This window comes from Astatotilapia calliptera, chromosome 20 (assembly GCF_900246225.1).
Source record: "Astatotilapia calliptera chromosome 20, fAstCal1.2, whole genome shotgun sequence".
Taxonomy (NCBI): Eukaryota; Metazoa; Chordata; class Actinopteri; order Cichliformes; family Cichlidae; genus Astatotilapia; species Astatotilapia calliptera.
In genome coordinates this window covers 21,209,600-21,226,311 of record NC_039321.1, presented here as the reverse complement: position 1 = coordinate 21,226,311, position 16,712 = coordinate 21,209,600, and the positions used below count along the sequence as shown (strand labels likewise).

At 41.6% G+C, this 16,712-nt stretch overlaps 1 protein-coding gene across 2 annotated transcripts; it reads left to right on the top strand.

Moving 5' to 3' along the window:
- The first annotated feature begins 239 nt into the window (after positions 1 to 239).
- On the top strand, positions 240 to 16,131 carry plekhm2 (pleckstrin homology domain containing, family M (with RUN domain) member 2). 2 transcript variants are annotated; one of them, XM_026153978.1, is made up of 20 exons: positions 240 to 852; positions 2,547 to 2,653; positions 3,491 to 3,600; positions 3,689 to 3,788; positions 3,928 to 4,015; positions 4,110 to 4,284; positions 5,037 to 5,096; positions 10,209 to 10,482; positions 10,564 to 11,349; positions 11,433 to 11,502; positions 11,851 to 11,941; positions 12,465 to 12,529; positions 12,866 to 12,954; positions 13,313 to 13,445; positions 13,860 to 14,050; positions 14,332 to 14,397; positions 14,521 to 14,680; positions 14,863 to 15,042; positions 15,632 to 15,748; positions 15,868 to 16,131. In XM_026153978.1, the coding sequence occupies exons 1-20, from the start codon at positions 793 to 795 to the stop codon at positions 16,003 to 16,005; spliced, it is 3,060 nt and encodes a 1,019-aa protein (XP_026009763.1). In that variant the 5' UTR covers positions 240 to 792; the 3' UTR covers positions 16,006 to 16,131. The 2 variants fall into 2 exon arrangements, with proteins under 2 accessions (XP_026009763.1, XP_026009765.1); XM_026153980.1 differs by lacking the exon at positions 5,037 to 5,096.
- Positions 16,132 to 16,712: the final 581 nt, after the last annotated feature.

The window sequence follows — 16,712 nt, the reverse complement described above, 5'->3', positions numbered from 1 at the left end:
GCCAGGGTGCTTTAGCATTTACCAAGATGAACAAGGTCTGAAGAAGAGCTGGAAACGCTGGGGAAAAAAAGTTTATGACTAAGTTAAAACAGTGGAGTCTTGTGCCGAATTCATCACTTCATTCAGATTAATTCAATCACACACTAATTTACATTGATATTGGGTTTTGGCACAATTCTGAGCATAAAATCTTTAAATTTGCGAAAATTTAAGGTCCTTCAGTCTGCGATTAACAAACCGGATGACGTCATTGACGTAACTCACTGACGGCGTGAGTTCAGTTGTCACTCAGAAGACGATAGCATGAAAGTAACCTTAGCATGCGTTACATTGATTAATTAACTACGGAAATAAGCACAAAGAGGTGACTTAAAGTAGGCGTAGTTCACAAGTGGCAGTCAAAGTAATAAAACGCAGAGTGTGAGAAAAATCAGTTCTACTAACAGTAAAATGTGGGTTAACTTTAAAACTTGTTAGCTATCGCAAGCCCCTAGAAAAAAAAAAGTCGAGTGGCTAAAGCTAATGCACAGCCATAGGGTAACTGCACTAGGTTAACCGGGCTGTTCAGTGACTGAGGTTACACCGCTTCGCTGTTTTTTTTGGCGTTAGCACTATAGTCCCGAGCTAGTGTCGGTCGCTAACACTGACATTAGTCCTATATTGCTAGTTTGGAAACCAGTTGTGTTGGTGGGCAGGATAATGTTAGCAAGCTACTGCAGGCGGCGTTAGCTTTAGCAAAACAAGTGCTTTGAGTCAGCTGACTGCCTGCTGAAAGCTGCCAACAGACCAGTGATGGATCAACTGAAAGTAAAGGATCGTATATTGGAAAATATCTCATTTTCTGTTAAGAAGGTAAGCGCTGCTGGGGTTGGTTACCGCTAAAATACTGCCAGACATTTTCGCGTTAAGATTTTTCACACGTTTGAATCACTATAGCTAACATTAGGTCATCTTTTGTCTGCTAAAGAGGGCAACTTTCAAGTCAGGAGGACACAGGAGGGCCTTGCCCCTACTGATAAAGAGAAAATAGCGCAGTAGATGTTTCATATAATGTTTTATGGCTCCAGCTCTCAGTTAAGTAGAAGTTTGTGTCTTTTTTGGCTATGGTAACAAAAGTGACACCAAGCCCCTGTGTTTGTTTACTGCGGCATCTGTTATAAACATACCTGCAACCATAAATCCGACACATTTGTAGCAAAAGAGGTCAGTGGATCTTTGCTCTTGATTTTAAATGTAAGTAATGGGCCATTTTGGAAGTCATGTGCAGATCTGCTAGGTGTTGTGGAACATTTCCTATAACCTGACAGACAGCATTGCACCGTCTTCCTTCTTCTCTCCCAGTTAGCTTTTGCATTCGTTTTCAAAAACCACGTTTTTCTATTTAATGATTTATTTTTTGTCATTTTATTTATTGTTTTATATCGTTTTATATTATTACTGTTATTTATATATTTAATCTTCTTCCCCTTGACATTTTCATTTATCTGTGTTGTATTTTCCAGTCCAAATCACCAGTCCCATAATCGGGTGTTTGAATTAGAAAAATTCCATATTTGTTTATTCCATCAAGCAAATATTTGTGTTTCACCAGGTTTTACCCTGTAATTTACCATGTTCATATGTTTTATTGGACTGACACCTAAAGGACTGTAACAGTGCTTGTAAGCAGATATTCCTCAAGCTTGTGGGCAAATGTACAGTGTTTACCTCTGACAAACATTAGTCATGTGAATAAAGTCACAGGAAATAAATGATCGTTTTTTTCTTGAGTTGCAATCCTCAAACCCCAAAGCGCACACAGTTTGTTCATGCTTTGGTATTTTAATACATTATATTAGGTTCAGGATTAAGTTCAAGGGGCTTTGCAGGTCAGTCCAGGACAATGAAACAGTGTTGCCTGTCACTATTTGGTCCTCGGTGCCAGCACATGCGATTTGAAGTGAAATAGTCACTACAAGGATAGAAGTGGCACCGCTCATCACTAATCACATTGAAGACCAATCACGTGAACAATGTATGAACTAAAGCCTGTTTAGTACCTCCTGTCCCTATTATAGGTAACAAGAAATACATGCATATCCTATAGCTAGCTGAAGTCTCCAGCCCAGAGTCAAAGATATTTTATGAAGTCTGTGCTGCAGCCAACTTACCTTGACTGTCAATGTAAATCATGAAAGGCGAACTTTCTTGGCAAGTCCTTGACTTGGCTTAAATTCCTTGGTTAACTGTGTGTTGTATTGTATGATTAATTTTCTTGAGACCTTGTCCTAAATGTTATTCATGCAGTGTTGATGGCATCCATAAATATACTTTAACTTCATCATCAATTATATTGCTTTAGTTTCATACAACATCATCTTTGATTTCAAACAGATAGTTTGAAATCAAAGATGCCGTTGTGTGAAACTAAAGCAATACAAATAACAGTGAATGACCAGTTTTACAAATTCAGTCATGGGAAGAGGTCCTTTACATGGTTATTGGTGGCTATTTTATTTGTCTAGAGTGAATGAACAACAAAACAAACCAACGATGTCTCTTCACAGCTGCAGAGTTACTTTGCTGCCTGCGAGGATGAAACTCCAGCTATTCGGAATCACGACCGGGTACTGCAACGGCTCTGTGAACACCTTGACCACGCTCTGCTATATGGGTAAGATGGTCACTAGAAGCAGATTGCACACACTGTACATAAAAGCTACCATGACACCATGATTTGCAAAATTCCCATCAAGCTGAGCATTTTACTTGTTGCCATTTGAGTCCTTTCAAGCTACATGTCAGTGTGTAGACACCCCAAAAGGTTGGTTTCGTCACTCATCCAAATGACTTTTTCAGTCTCAGCTGACTGTAGGTTTCCCCAACCTTAAAAAACAGAACATTTGTACAGTAACTGAGACCAGCCCAATGAATGAACAATGAGCTGTGAGGTCAGTGTCTTGATCATTAATATGCAAATTGTCACAACCGTTGATAAACAACCACCGATCAAAGTCCATTGATCATTGATCAAAGCCCATTTATCATTGATCAAAGGCCATGAGTGTGGAGACAGCTTGTTCGATTTGTCAACAACAAGATGGTCCTGCCCTAAAGCATAGACTTGTACAAAATAAACATCATGTTCTGTTTCCATAAGACCTGAACCTAGAAACTGAGACCATAAACTCTTCCAGAAAATGTTTACTGAGGCCATGAATCAATGGACGAACAGTCCACTTTTGCTATGCGCTCTGACTTTTTGCAGCTGTGTGAGACTCCCCCTGCTGATGAGGGAGAATGCTGTTTAAAATCTCTTCTGCACTGCTTCAGTTTTCAGATCCAGATGTTGAATAGATCTTTTGTATAAAGTCTATGGATTGAAAGAGCAAACATTTGTATCAGTTGTATTTTTTCTGTGTTTTTCTGCAAGAATTATGTCCATCCATGATATCTGTTACAACTTGTGGATGCTTTTGGTTTCAGTTTACATATACACTTTTCACTGCAGGCTGCAAGACATTTCTTCAGGCTACTGGGTGCTGGTCCTTCACTTCACTAGAAGAGAGGCTGTGCGGCAGATAGATGAGCTTCAGCACATAGCAACCAACCTTGGTCGAAGTGAGGCATCTCTCTTAGACCAGCACACACACATGTGGAGTACTTGGAGAGTAAATTATTACTGAACTATTATGTTTGTTGTTTGTAGGTCGTGCATGGCTATACCTGGCACTGAGCGAGAGCTCTTTAGAGAGCTATCTTCGGCTCTTTCAGGAGAACCAAGCACTGCTGCATAAGTATTATTTCAAGTAAGTCATCTAGTCGTTTGATCCCGATGGCTTAAAGGAAATGAAATGTTGCTAATCAGTTATATTGAAACTGAAACATTGTCTTTTGTGAACACGTCTCACAAATTTTTGTTTTTTAAAAAAAATTCTTCACGGGTAGGAACGCACTGGTCTGCAGTCACGACCACCTCACGCTCTTTCTCACACTGGTGTCCGGCCTGGAGTTCATTCGCTTCGATCTGGAGCTGGTTAGCATATACTTGACTACCATATCAATACAAGCTAAATTTCTTAAATGACTGCAGCATAACTATATGTTTTTGTTGGGTCTTGGTGGTTCAGGATGTGCCCTATCTAGATGTGGCCCCCTACATGCCAGAATACTACAAACCACAGAACCTGCTGGACTTTGAGGAAAGACTGCCCAGCTCAGACAGCCTGTCTCTGCACTCCTTCACCTCCCTCACCTCCACCAACCTGGAGTGGGATGATAGTGCCATAGCTCCTTCTAGTGAAGGTAAGGTGTTACTTAATGTGCTAATCCGTAGCTAATTTTTATTTCCTGCTTTTCTTACTTTTCTTCAGATTTGATTATGTGTGTTTTAGAGTAGAGAAACAGACTAACTGGTTTTGCAATCTTTGCAACTTTACACGCTATTAATTCTTTAATAGCCCTTAAAGTCAAGATTGAGTAGTCAGTTTATTTTATTTATTGAATTTTTTTTAATAGCCAATAGAAATATGTAGTGTTAGTTTTAAGTGTTGCTGTGTCTGCAGTGTGTGGAATTAGCTCTCGTGTCATTATATTCTGCTCTTCTGCTGAGAGGACATGCAGGCATGGCAGGCTGTATTTTGGGGTTTATGATGTAATCAGGGTTCACATCAGTGCAATCACACACTCATGTGCTTTTGCTCATACTGTGATGTCAGGCTAATGGCATGTCAAAGCAGAAGTTAGTTTGACCTTGGCCTTTTATTACTCACAGATATCAAAGTGCATTTTATCAGCTGACTTGGCGTGCAGATGCCATTTGTCATTGAATATTGTCATCAGGGTGATTGCAGCACTAAGCATTTCCCATTCACACCCCACAAAGCACCAAGCCAGTTCTCCTTTTTTTTAGTCTAGTTTTCCGCATTCTGATTCTGTTATTTTGTGTTCCACATATCATGTTGTTTTACTGTTTCTGTGACATTGACTAAGTCTCCTCTCACCTGTCTCCACTCCACCTCTCTCTAATGTTGAATGTTATTCCCTCCTTTTTTTAGATTATGATTTTGGTGACATCTTCCCCGTGTTGCAGTCATTGCCAAGTGCAGACTGGGAAGGTGGGACATTGGTCAACCCTCCCTCTCCTGCCCTACCATGCCTCCTTCCTTCCTTTCCTTCCTACTGTCTGGCATGTTTGTGCTTAAAGCATGCTGGATACTCTACCAGTAAAAACTGCTAGCTGGTGTAAAATATTGTATCTCAAGACACAGAAATACACTTAATGGGAAATGGGTAAGAGTGGTTGAGTTTTATGTAGGTGATTTCAGTTGAATTGTAGGCAAATTTCAATCTGAAGTTTTGTGACACATGACTGACTTTTTATGAATGAATGTGATGTACATTTACTCCCATAGCTGGGAATTTAAAATTGCATTGTGTACATTTAATACAAATTTAAAAGCACAGTGCTTTCTTCCATAATTACTAGGGGTACAACAATACACAAAATTCACGGTTCGGTTTGATACTTTGGTGTCACGGTTCGATATTTTTTCGATACAAAAAAATGTTAATGCCTTTTTAATTTGTCATTTATTAAATTTTCACGGCACATTCCGCACCACATCTCTGTGCGTTCATCATTTGTTTGAAGCCAGCTCACCTCCTGCAACTACTTTTCCGAGAATACGTGCTTCTTTTGTGGTTCGGACTCCTTCTGACATTTCTTTGGAGGTGGAGGAACATCACAGTAATTGCTTAAAGGAGCTTCTTCGACATCTTTAAGAGTTCTAAACAAATGTCTGTCCTCCTCCTGAAAATCTTATGTATGCAAACACGCGTTGCAACTTCTTATCTTGTGCCCGTTTTTTATTTTGACAGCGAATGCGCACCTGCGGACCACTTATGTGCAGCCCTGGTTATTTCGCTTGTGACAGCCCTGACCCGCTACATAGCCCCCACCTAAGGGGTCAGTCGTCCCCAACGACCCCATTACCCCACACAAAGTCCTGCAAATGTCCAGGTGCCTTCTTTTGGCGCACTGGCCGGTCACGAGGGGGGGGGGGAAGTCACTCGGGTCAGAACATGGGGCGCCACCATCATCCCACTTCTGACACCAATGTGGCGAGCTCAGACAAGGAGGAGACGGAGGTATCGTTTGGTCTTGCTTCCCGTGAGCTAGCCAGGGAGCACAGCAGCGCAGCAACAGCAACAACAACAACACACAGGGCGCCCTCTGACCCCGGAAGGACACAATCTGTGTGACGTCACCCGTCACTATGGCAACATAAACAAAACATAACTGTACAAACAGAACCCGGAACAGCCCTGACCCGCTACAATATGTATCCTGCTGCTTTTACACACGCACTCACATAACGCTCAGCGATTCTCTGCGCGATCAACCTCTCACATGTTTAAGCTTGCTGCAGGAGATTTCACTTGTAATTATCATCACTCACCAATCAGTGCTGTCGCTCTCTATACACAGTTCGCACGATTGCAAAGTGAAACAAGTGAAAGCAAAAAACAAGCGCAAATTCAAACTCGATTTCAATATGTCACATATTGACAGTGGCTCACCGATGCCAATGACATAATTACCCAGCTACATTTCCGAAAGAATGCAAAAGCATTGACATATATTTTTCCTTCCTACGATAGCCCGACGGGCAGGGCAGAGATAGATTTTGGTAGCCCGACTGGAAAAATCGCTAGCCCCAGGACATCGAGCAGGCGATTTTGCGAGCCCTGTATCTGATTGAGAAATCACTCATCTTTGGAAAAGAGAGTTTATTACAGAGAAATGTCTCTTTCCAAAATAAAAGCTATACTATCCGCTTCTTCTGGGCTACATTCTCAGCAGCATATTAAACATATCAGGTCCCCATAAGGAGAATCATGTGCTAACGGCTGTCTAAATGACTCGGCTAAAGTTAGTAGCATGCTTGTTGTTTTTGTCTGCTTCCGCTTGTCTTTGCACTAGGATGATGTCTGTGTAAATGTGCAGTCATATTTGTTGTGTTCCCACTAGTGCTTTCAGCGTAAATCTCGTTGAAATGATGTTAACGCCACAACACGGCAAATCTCCGTTAACGAGCTACCACGGATCGCCTGTGCATGGGGCTGGACGGCCAACACGTTAATGAGCTAACTGCACTAACACACTAGGTCCCATCCATGTAATTGAGCATTGCGTGGCACATCCAACATACTGTTTTACTTTAGTCCATGACCCGCTTACCTTCAGGGTCATACGTCACATGAAAACCAAAATAGTTCCAAACGCCAGATCTGAATGAGGGTGGGGGAGGTTCAATTTGCCATGTTGCAAGGAGAGCTTAACTTCTGTCTCGCTAGCTTGCCCTGCGCTCAGTGAATCTGCGTTCGACTACTCAGCCTAGGCTGTACTGTCGAGCGCAGATCCACTGAGCGCTCAACACAGACAGCATCGTCAGCAGGAAAGTTGATAAAATAAATTAAAAATTTATTTTGTATTGTTCGATACATATGCGTACCGAACCGAAAGCACTGTATCGAACGGTTCAATATCGATACGAGTATTGTTGCACCCCTAATAATTACAAAAGTGAACCTCATAGAAAAGGTAGCATTTAATAAACACACGCATAGGACATAGGTACTTCCAGCTGAAAGACTTTAGTAAAGCTTTATTAAATAATCATATTAATTCAGTTAGAAGAGAGGCTTATTTTACAGGAAGGTCATCATAAACATTGACTAGTAAGTTTGTTTCACCTGGGAACTCGGTGTTGGGTGGGTTATAAATGAGTACAAAATTATAAGCCCCACTATGAACATTTTTGTTTTTAAAATTATTTTCCGAGTGCTGTTAAACAGGCCAAAGATTTGTTTTAATGCAGCTTTTCCAAACATCCTTGTTTTATTTTAGATGCTTTCATTATTTTACACAGAGAACAAAATTATTTCACAAAAACTACCAGGGTCACAGTTATTAGCTCTCCTGATGCTAAAAGTCAGTTGTGTATCTTTTTTGCTGGATAACAGCCTGCAGGAGTTTGTTTCACGTCTGCTGAGCAATCCCAGTTCATTTTTCTTTTGCGATTCTCTCAAGCTCCTCCAGATTCGATGGTCTTCTGGCATGGATCTCAATCTTCAGTTCATCCCACAGTTTTTGAGGACTCAAGTCAGGCTTTGTACAGGCCAATCAGTAACATTCACTTTGGTTAACTGGAGGTAGTTCATCTCCAGGAGCGACTTATGTTTGGATTAATGGTGTCAGACCCAGTTTTGCTGCGGCCTGCTTGAGGGTTTCTTTGAAAATCTTCACATATCCTTCTTTCTTTAGGATTCCTTTCACCTTGATGAGATTCGCAGTACCAGAAACACTGAAGCATACCTACTTCCTCATACTCCCACCACTGTGTTTCACTGCACATAAGTTTTTCTTGGTCTACAACCTCACAGTCCATTCCTGTGCAAGGTTCTAGTGATCGTCTTCTTTGAGAGTACAATTCCCGACTCGGTCTTTGAAATTGTTCCCTTGCTACCTCAGCCAGGTTTGTTCTGTGCTGTGTCGCTCTCTTTGAATTTCTTGATGATAGTTCTCACTCCAGTTCATAACACTTTAGAAATGCTTTGTATATCCATCTCCTGGTTTGTGAGCGTCAACAATTGTTTTTCTTGAGTCTAACAGATTTTTTTGTGTTTTTTGGCATGATGATTTCTCAAGTGACAGCTCAAACCCTCGCTGAAGTTTTTATACTGTGTAAACTGGAAGATAACCCTCAGCTTTAACTTGATTTTACTTTGACTATCACAAAGTTAAAGTAGTTTGTGCTATGGCTCAGTAAAAAGGTCAGTTTTTCAGGAGGCTAATAATATTGATCCTGGATTTTTTTCCCCCTGAAATAATAATGTTATTGTGTGCAAATTGAACTTATCTATGGTTTCTAAAAAAAACTAGTATGTTTAGAAATGTGTTGAAAAATTCCTTGCTCTGTTTAAAAAAAAAAAAAGGACATTTTTGACATAAGCTTTAAATGTCATAGTTAGACTAATAATTTTGCCCTCATTTGTATTTGCTTCCGTCATGTTGTGCATGTGTTACTTGTTGGGAGAATGGTCCCTGTGCTCACTATGCCTTATTATTTACCACAGCAAGAGATGCTCCTGAAGTAGCTGTAACTCACCTCATTGAGTCTGTCTCCGGTACACTGTGTGTCTGTCTGTCTGGCATACCATTTTGTGTAATGTTGTCCTGTGTCATGCGTTGCACTGGCCTAGGTTCAGCTAAGCTGTAGTGTAAGGTGATGATCGTTCTTGGTCGCAGAGTTCAAATGAGCTTTTACTATATTTTACCACATGTGTATACATTAAGCTCCCGCATGCACACGCAATCTGCAAATGTGAAATTTGTCACAGTTCATTCCACGGACAAAAAATTATTGGTCCGAACATCGTTTGTTTGGAGAAATCTTCAAAGTCGTCTAACTCTTTAAGCTGTAGTCCTATTTGCTGACATCAGGGCTGAGATACTCCAGGTTTCTGTCATGCACAGATGTTCTAGTTCTTAATACCTCAATTCCAGATATCCACCTTTTAGAAAAAGCAGGATGCTGTTGGATAACAAATGCTATTCTCCTTTTGCAGAGCCATCCTAGCTGCCAATGGCTCTCTATATTCTTGACAAAGCATGCTTATTCCATTTTCTGAAGCTTTGATGAGAATATAATTGTCAAATGCAGCTTGTACAAAAACACAACAGTCATTATTAATAACCCTAATGTCAAATACTGATTCCTCTAAATTATTCAGACATATCCATGTATCATCTAACTCTGCCAGCTACAGTGATAAAGCTTGACCTAGGTCTGTGCCTGTGAAAAGAAAACCTCTGCCTGTGTGCCTAACTGAGCTCTTACTTGTTGCATTTTGTGCTTTTTTTGACTCTGCCAAAGGCCTACCAAGAACTCTGCAGTCCCTAACATTTGTTGTGCTACACAGGTGAAGGAATACACGCACTTTTTTGTGGCGCTGTTTTGTTGGTCACTTCTCACATTCTGATAAAAATGCATGAATAGAAAGAATTCTCCTTCACATTACTTCTTTGTAGTATTTGCTACCAAACCAACAGGACGGTGCAAACGAAAAAATTCTGTGTATTTCTACAATGGTGTCAATGTAAATGTAGTAACTGCTGCTGCTTTTGCATGAAATAATTGAATCTCTGTGCCTTTTCATGGTAGAGGGTGACCTGACTGACCAGGCAAGCTGCCCACGATCCAGTGGCTCTGATCCACAGACGGTCATAAGCGACACTGTGGTGCTTTCTACCACTGTGAGGGTGAAGCTACCGCCTGTGTCTCCTCACAGTCCCACATTCAGACACAACCCGTTCAACGAGGACTCTGACACCAATACCTCAGCTGACGTCACACCAGTTCACGTGCCTAGCCGCCACAGTAGCACCACCACAGGGGATGACACGGAGATCAACAGCAATGAGCTTGAGGTTATTAGGTAGGGTAGATACAGCTTCCGTTACTGGCATGCACATATTTCTGGTGTTTTGAACAAGCGCTAACGCCTCTGTTGTTCCAGGATGGCAAAACGAAGGAAACCAACAAAGAAGAGACGTGGAAAGAGCTTTACAGATTCCATCAGCAGCACCCATAACTCCATCTCCTCTGAACAAGTGGAAATGGAAAGTAGCATCACTTCAGTAGATGCTGATTTAGTTAACTGCTCTATAGTGAAGCTGTATGATGAAGGAGAGTTGAGGAGAAGCCGGCTTGGATCAGAGGTTCTGGATGAAGGACGTGATGATGGAACAGGCCTGCGACTCCCAGAGATGGCAGACACCTCCATGGACAGCTTGGGCCAACCGCTGTGTGACGTCATTGACCAGCTCAATGGGACTCTGGATCGAGAGGACACCTGGGAACATCCAGAGGAGGACAAAAATAGCAAATGCTCTTATCGGAGCTCCGAGCCTCCTGCACAGCAGCCCTTTCGTAAGGATTCAGGGGGTAAACCACCTGATCCGGCCCCAGGAGAGACCTCTTGCTCCCCTCTGGCCAAAAGCCCCGGCTTCCTGCCGACCTCTCCTGTTCCTGCAGACGTTTGCTGCTTTACCCCCAACAGTCCAGACTCTGCTCCCACGCGTGGTAGCCACCATGACTCTACAGAGCTTAGCCAGTCACAAACTTTTTCAGGTGGCCTTGAAGATGAAAGAGAAGCAGAAGCGATTGCAGGACAAGAACCCATCATGAAGGAGGAGGAAGACGCACAAACAGACAAAGAGACTTTTAAAGCTGAAGAAACAAAACAAGTATTACAAGAGGAGAAGCTTAGTCCCTCTGAAAGTTCTCATCCTGCAGAGTTTAAGTAAGCAGCTGAACAAAATGAGCTGTTTGTTGTTATACCCTTGTTTAATGTTTGTTTAATAGTGTTCGTCATTCAAATTTCAGGGTGGACAACAATCACTTGCTGCTGCTTATGATTCATGTGTTCAGAGAAAATGAGGAGCAGCTCTTCAAGGTAAAGACTGAGAGAGAGTTTTTTTTATTGTCTTTAAGGGATGGTGGTTTTAGTGTTGTTGCACCTGCTGGTTTTGACATCAGAGAAGTGGATACAGGTTATGTTTCACACTTTACACCAACCCTGTAAACAAAAACCTAAATTGATTCCAATTTCTTCAAAAATCATCATGTAACAGAGTTAAGTAACATTGATAATCAACAAATGTAATGAAGCTGCTGATGAACTGCATCCCTCTAAAAGTCCTGTGTGGATTATGTCATTTATCTAACATCGACATCATGTCGTAGGCTGCTTTACAGCAGACAGTTTCCAACACTTGTCTCAGCTTTTTCTTTGCGTTTTCAGATGGTGAGGATGAGCACAGGTCACATGGAGGGGGACCTGCAGCCTCTTTATCTGCTGCTGACTGACTGTTACATCTACCTGCTTAGAAAGGGTGAAAGTCTTGTCTGTAATAAGGGATGAACGAGTCCAAAACTTAAACTGGGAATTAATAATAATGGCATTTGTTCCCACAATATATATTTAAAGTATATATTTAACAGTTGTGGGAACAGTGGTGTCCAAGTTTCACAATTTCAAGTTTTATTGTCGTTACTCAGTAAAGACACATATTTCCCTGAACATTCAAAATCTTCCTTTACTGTCCACAAAAGATGCCAAAGAGAAAAAATGAACACATAAATAATATAAATAGGATGCACAATCATTTGAAAACAATAGAAAAGATTAGAAATATCAGCAAATGAGAAACACAGAAGAAACAGAAGATTTACATACAAAACTATATAAATAAAATAAAAGAATCTAAGCTGCAATAAGATCTTGACATATTTATATAATTTAGAGTACTACATCAGCTTAATGTGCTGTAGTAGGATAGCAGTGCCTGTATTTGGGCTGCACATAATGTTTACACATGAGATTAACATTTCTGCATGTCTCGTATTCCTCCGCAGGTGCAGCAGAGAAGCCCTACACAGTAGAAGATGCTGTTTCTTATAACGAGCTGGACTACATATCAGTAAGCTCTTAATTACAGAAGTTGCATGTTTCTATTACGCAGCACGCAGTTACCTCATCATATTATATTGGTAAATGGCCTGTATTTGTAAAGCGCTTTTCTAGTCCCTAAGGACCCCAAAGCGCTTTACACATTCAGTCATCCACCCATTCACACACACGTTCACACACTGGTGATGACAAGCTACATTGTAGCCACAGCCAGCCTGGGGCGCACTGAGGCGCCCCAGGGCGGGTTAGGTTTAGGGTACATCGCATACAGACTACATGCTCTGAGTTGTGAAGCCAAACATGACAGTTTTGTTTCTGATGATGTCATGATGTCGTTTTCATTTAGGTGGGCCTCGACCAGCAGACAGTAACTCTGGTTTGCACCAACAGACGAAGAAAATTCCTGTTGGACACAGCTGACACCTCGCTGACAAGGTGCCTCATATTTGTTTTTACCAGTTTAGCTCCACGCAGTGTCTGACATGTACAGTATTTACGTCCGTCTGACATGATTATGTCTTTGCAGCATGCCTGCGCAGTCTCTCCTTTCATATTTGCATGCATGTATGGGCTTACATGTCAGAAATCAAATAATCTGCACTGAAATGAAGACTCTTCTGTGACTTAAGTTAATTTTATGTCCAAAGCAGGAGGCTAAATAAGTATTTCCATCCAACTGTAAGGATGTGAGCCGGAGAGATACTGACTTTATAGAAGCACGAAGGTTACACCACCAAATGGTTGTCAGTCCCGCCTCCTTCTGACCTCAAGTCAATTTCTTCTTGACTTTTAGTTGGTTCCTGACTAGTCTCAAGTCAGCTATGGTAAAAGGATGTCGAGAGCCTCCGTACCCCTCAGTTCTGACAGACGCCACCATGGAAAAACTGGCGCTCACCAAATTTGTCTCCCAGGAGTCTCACTCCGAGGTAAAGTAACTTTAAACACGATGATCACATTCATTTCAATCATTACTGATGTATAAAAAAGAACTTCATGGTCCACCTGTTCAGGTAGGAGTACATATATGTACATATTTCATCCTCTAGAGTACATATTTATACTAAAATAACCACTTTCCTTCAAAACAGCTTAGCATCCCTAACATCAAATATCATAACCCCAGTTTCAGTTGGGGCACTGTGTAAAATGTAAATAAAAACAAAATGCAGTGACTTGCACATCTCATAAACCCATTAATCACAGTAGAAGATCAAAAACATCTTCATGATTGTTTTTCTTCGTAGGGTTGTAGAATAATTGAGAGTCCCTGCTTTATTGCTTTCATATTTCTTGGCAGACTTTAAAAGAGGTGGCTAACTGATCCTTACCTGTGTTCCCAGGTATCTGAAGTGTCTATTAAACTGTATTCACTGGTTCACTGGGAGGATCCTATGGACATGACTTTATCTCCCCAAGGTGGTCCACCAAATCTTGGAGGATTTTCCAGCACAAAAGAAGGGTCTCTGCAGTATCGGTCTGGAACTACATACCTGGGTAAAGAGCAGTGGAAGAACTGCTACCTCGTTCTCAGGTACGAGCAGGTTGTTGTCTCCTTATTTTAATATCAAACATTAACCCTCAAGCATTGTGTGTTATCAGTTTTCTGAGGTCTCTTTCCTTGAAAAAGCAAATAAACCACTGATAAGCATTAACACCACTGACATACTTTTATGAGTACTATGTGCAAAAAGTGTAGATTACATTTACCATACACCTCACTTCCTTCTATTCACTTTAGCAGTCATAGTGAACTGTATGTGTTTAATGTGTCTTTTGTTAAGTTGAATGTAACTATGCTCTCTTGTCATGCAGTAATGGGATTCTGTACCTGTATGCAGAAAGAACAGATGTGACCCCCTTGCTCTCAGTCACCATGGGGTAGGCTTCATATGCAGATTCTTCAAAATCCATGAAGCAAATGTCCAAAGACACTGAAGTTCACTGGTATATTTTTCTCATGTCGTTTGTATTCTCTCACTTCTCTCACTCTCACTTCAAAAGAGGAGAGCACTGTGGAGGCTGCCGTCGCTCAAACAACACAGAACGTCCACATGCTTTCCAAGTCATCCTGACAGAGCGCCCTCCGCTGGTGCTCAGTGCAAACAACGAGCAGGACATGGCTGAATGGATGCAGTTACTCTGCCAGTCTGTGTCTAAAGGGGTGAGAAGAGAAAGATAGTAAACACAGCCTGTTCATTAGTGCTCATGAGGTTCACCCAACCATAAAAAAACTCTTTAAAGAGCAATGGTTATGGTCTATTTTAGATATTAAAAGAGGAAGTGCATTATTTTCCTTCTATGTATCGGCCATATTAAAATGACATACAACCACCTTGCTTCCAGGTCATTCCTCAGGGTGTCTCCCCCACCCCGTGTATCCCATGTTGTCTCGTGGTGACAGACAAGAAGCTGCTGACTTGCCATCAGGACTGCCAGACGAGTTTCTTTCGTTCACTGGGCAGCGCTGACATCTGTGATGTCATCGCTGTCAGCCTGGAGGCAGACATGGCGTACTGTGTTATTGTGAGTGACCATTTCTAAAGCTGGTGTTAGTTTTGCTAACATGGCTTACCAGTGTAATCTCTGTCCTATACTGGAAATTGTACAGCACTGCTGGAACCACTGGAAATTGTATCATAATTTAATGAATGTTGATAAAACTCATGCTTGAGCCGATTACAGCCGTTGCCTTCGAGGTAGTCAAGAACTGTTGCACTGCTGATCTGGTGGAACTAAAGTTTACAGAATGTGCCATCAGATTTCAGTTTGAGGGGTTACCTCATTTTCTCTCAAATGGTAAATAGACTCATTCTTCTACAGCTGTTTTCTTCTCAAGCTCTAAAAACACTTTGTATAACACACATAAATTCATACAAGCAGTTTTTTTTTGCCTGAGTGCTTTCTATGAACATGCTTCAGGGTTCAGTATCTTGTCCAAGGACACTTTTGCATGCAGACTGGAGGAGCCAGGGATCGAACCACCAACCTTGCACTTAGTAGATGACTTACTGTCACGGCTGCCCCATGTACATTGCATAAATTACATTTCACTGCTTTAACACTTTTTTAACACTATAATAAGCATCACTGTTATTCTCCAATTTGTTGGTAGGAGTTTGCAGCTGATCGGGCACAGTTCCTCCCGCCCTGGGTTTTGTACTTCAGCGGCTGTGGAGAAAGAGATCGATTGCTGCAGGCTTTGGACGACGCATGGAAGGCCATTTTTCAGGTAACAACATCGCTTAGTCTGTCAATTGTTGTGTGTTTAAGAAAAAATAGAGCAACTGTGCAGCCAGTGAAGATAACTACTGTCAGGATGTAACCCTCATGCACCCTCTCCGCACACAGGTTGAGCTTCCTCACAGAGACGTTTCTGATCCATTGGTGCAGAAACGCTGCGGCGAGGCACTCGAGCTGATGAAGAGCGCCTGGCAGAGAGCCGACAGTCTGGCTCGAGGCAGAGCCCAGCGTGAACCGTGGTGCTGACAGACACGCACGTGAATATCTATACATTTGCGTGTGTTTGCAGCCACTGAGTCTGATAGTTTGACAGGATGGGGTGTAACAGTTTGTGCCACTGCGTAGTCATAAACTAAAAGACTTATAAACCAACGAGATGTGATGTGGCTTGTGATGAACCTCTGATTCTTAAATGTAATCAGAGAAACTTCCTGTTGTAGAAGCACTGCGTGATGCACATCACATTGCAATGATGCAAGACTGCAGAGTCTTATAGTAGCCTGATAAAACAGCATTATAACTCACTATCTTGGTATTCCTCACACATGGGAGCAGTGTAGACTGAGTCATGCCAAATCAAAGACATTTGCTGTCACATGATTTGACAATTGAGATATAGATAGAAAATGATAATTACATTATTTAGCAGATTGGAGAAGCTTGATGGAGACACAGAACAATTACCAGAAGCTTCTCTGTAACATGAGAGTTTTATGCACGCACATATACAAAGCCATTAATGAAACAGGAAATGGTTGGTTGTTGGTTTAGTAAAAAGTTGACACTCCATAGCCGGAACTTTCTGCACAGCTCACACACCCGTGTTAAGAAAAAGTCACTTGTTGCTTATTAACACTTAGAAAACGTGCTTCTGAACCATAATGGTGGCGTATCATCAGTGCAAACATACAGCACTGCACAGTATCATTGCATATTCACTGACGGTTACATAT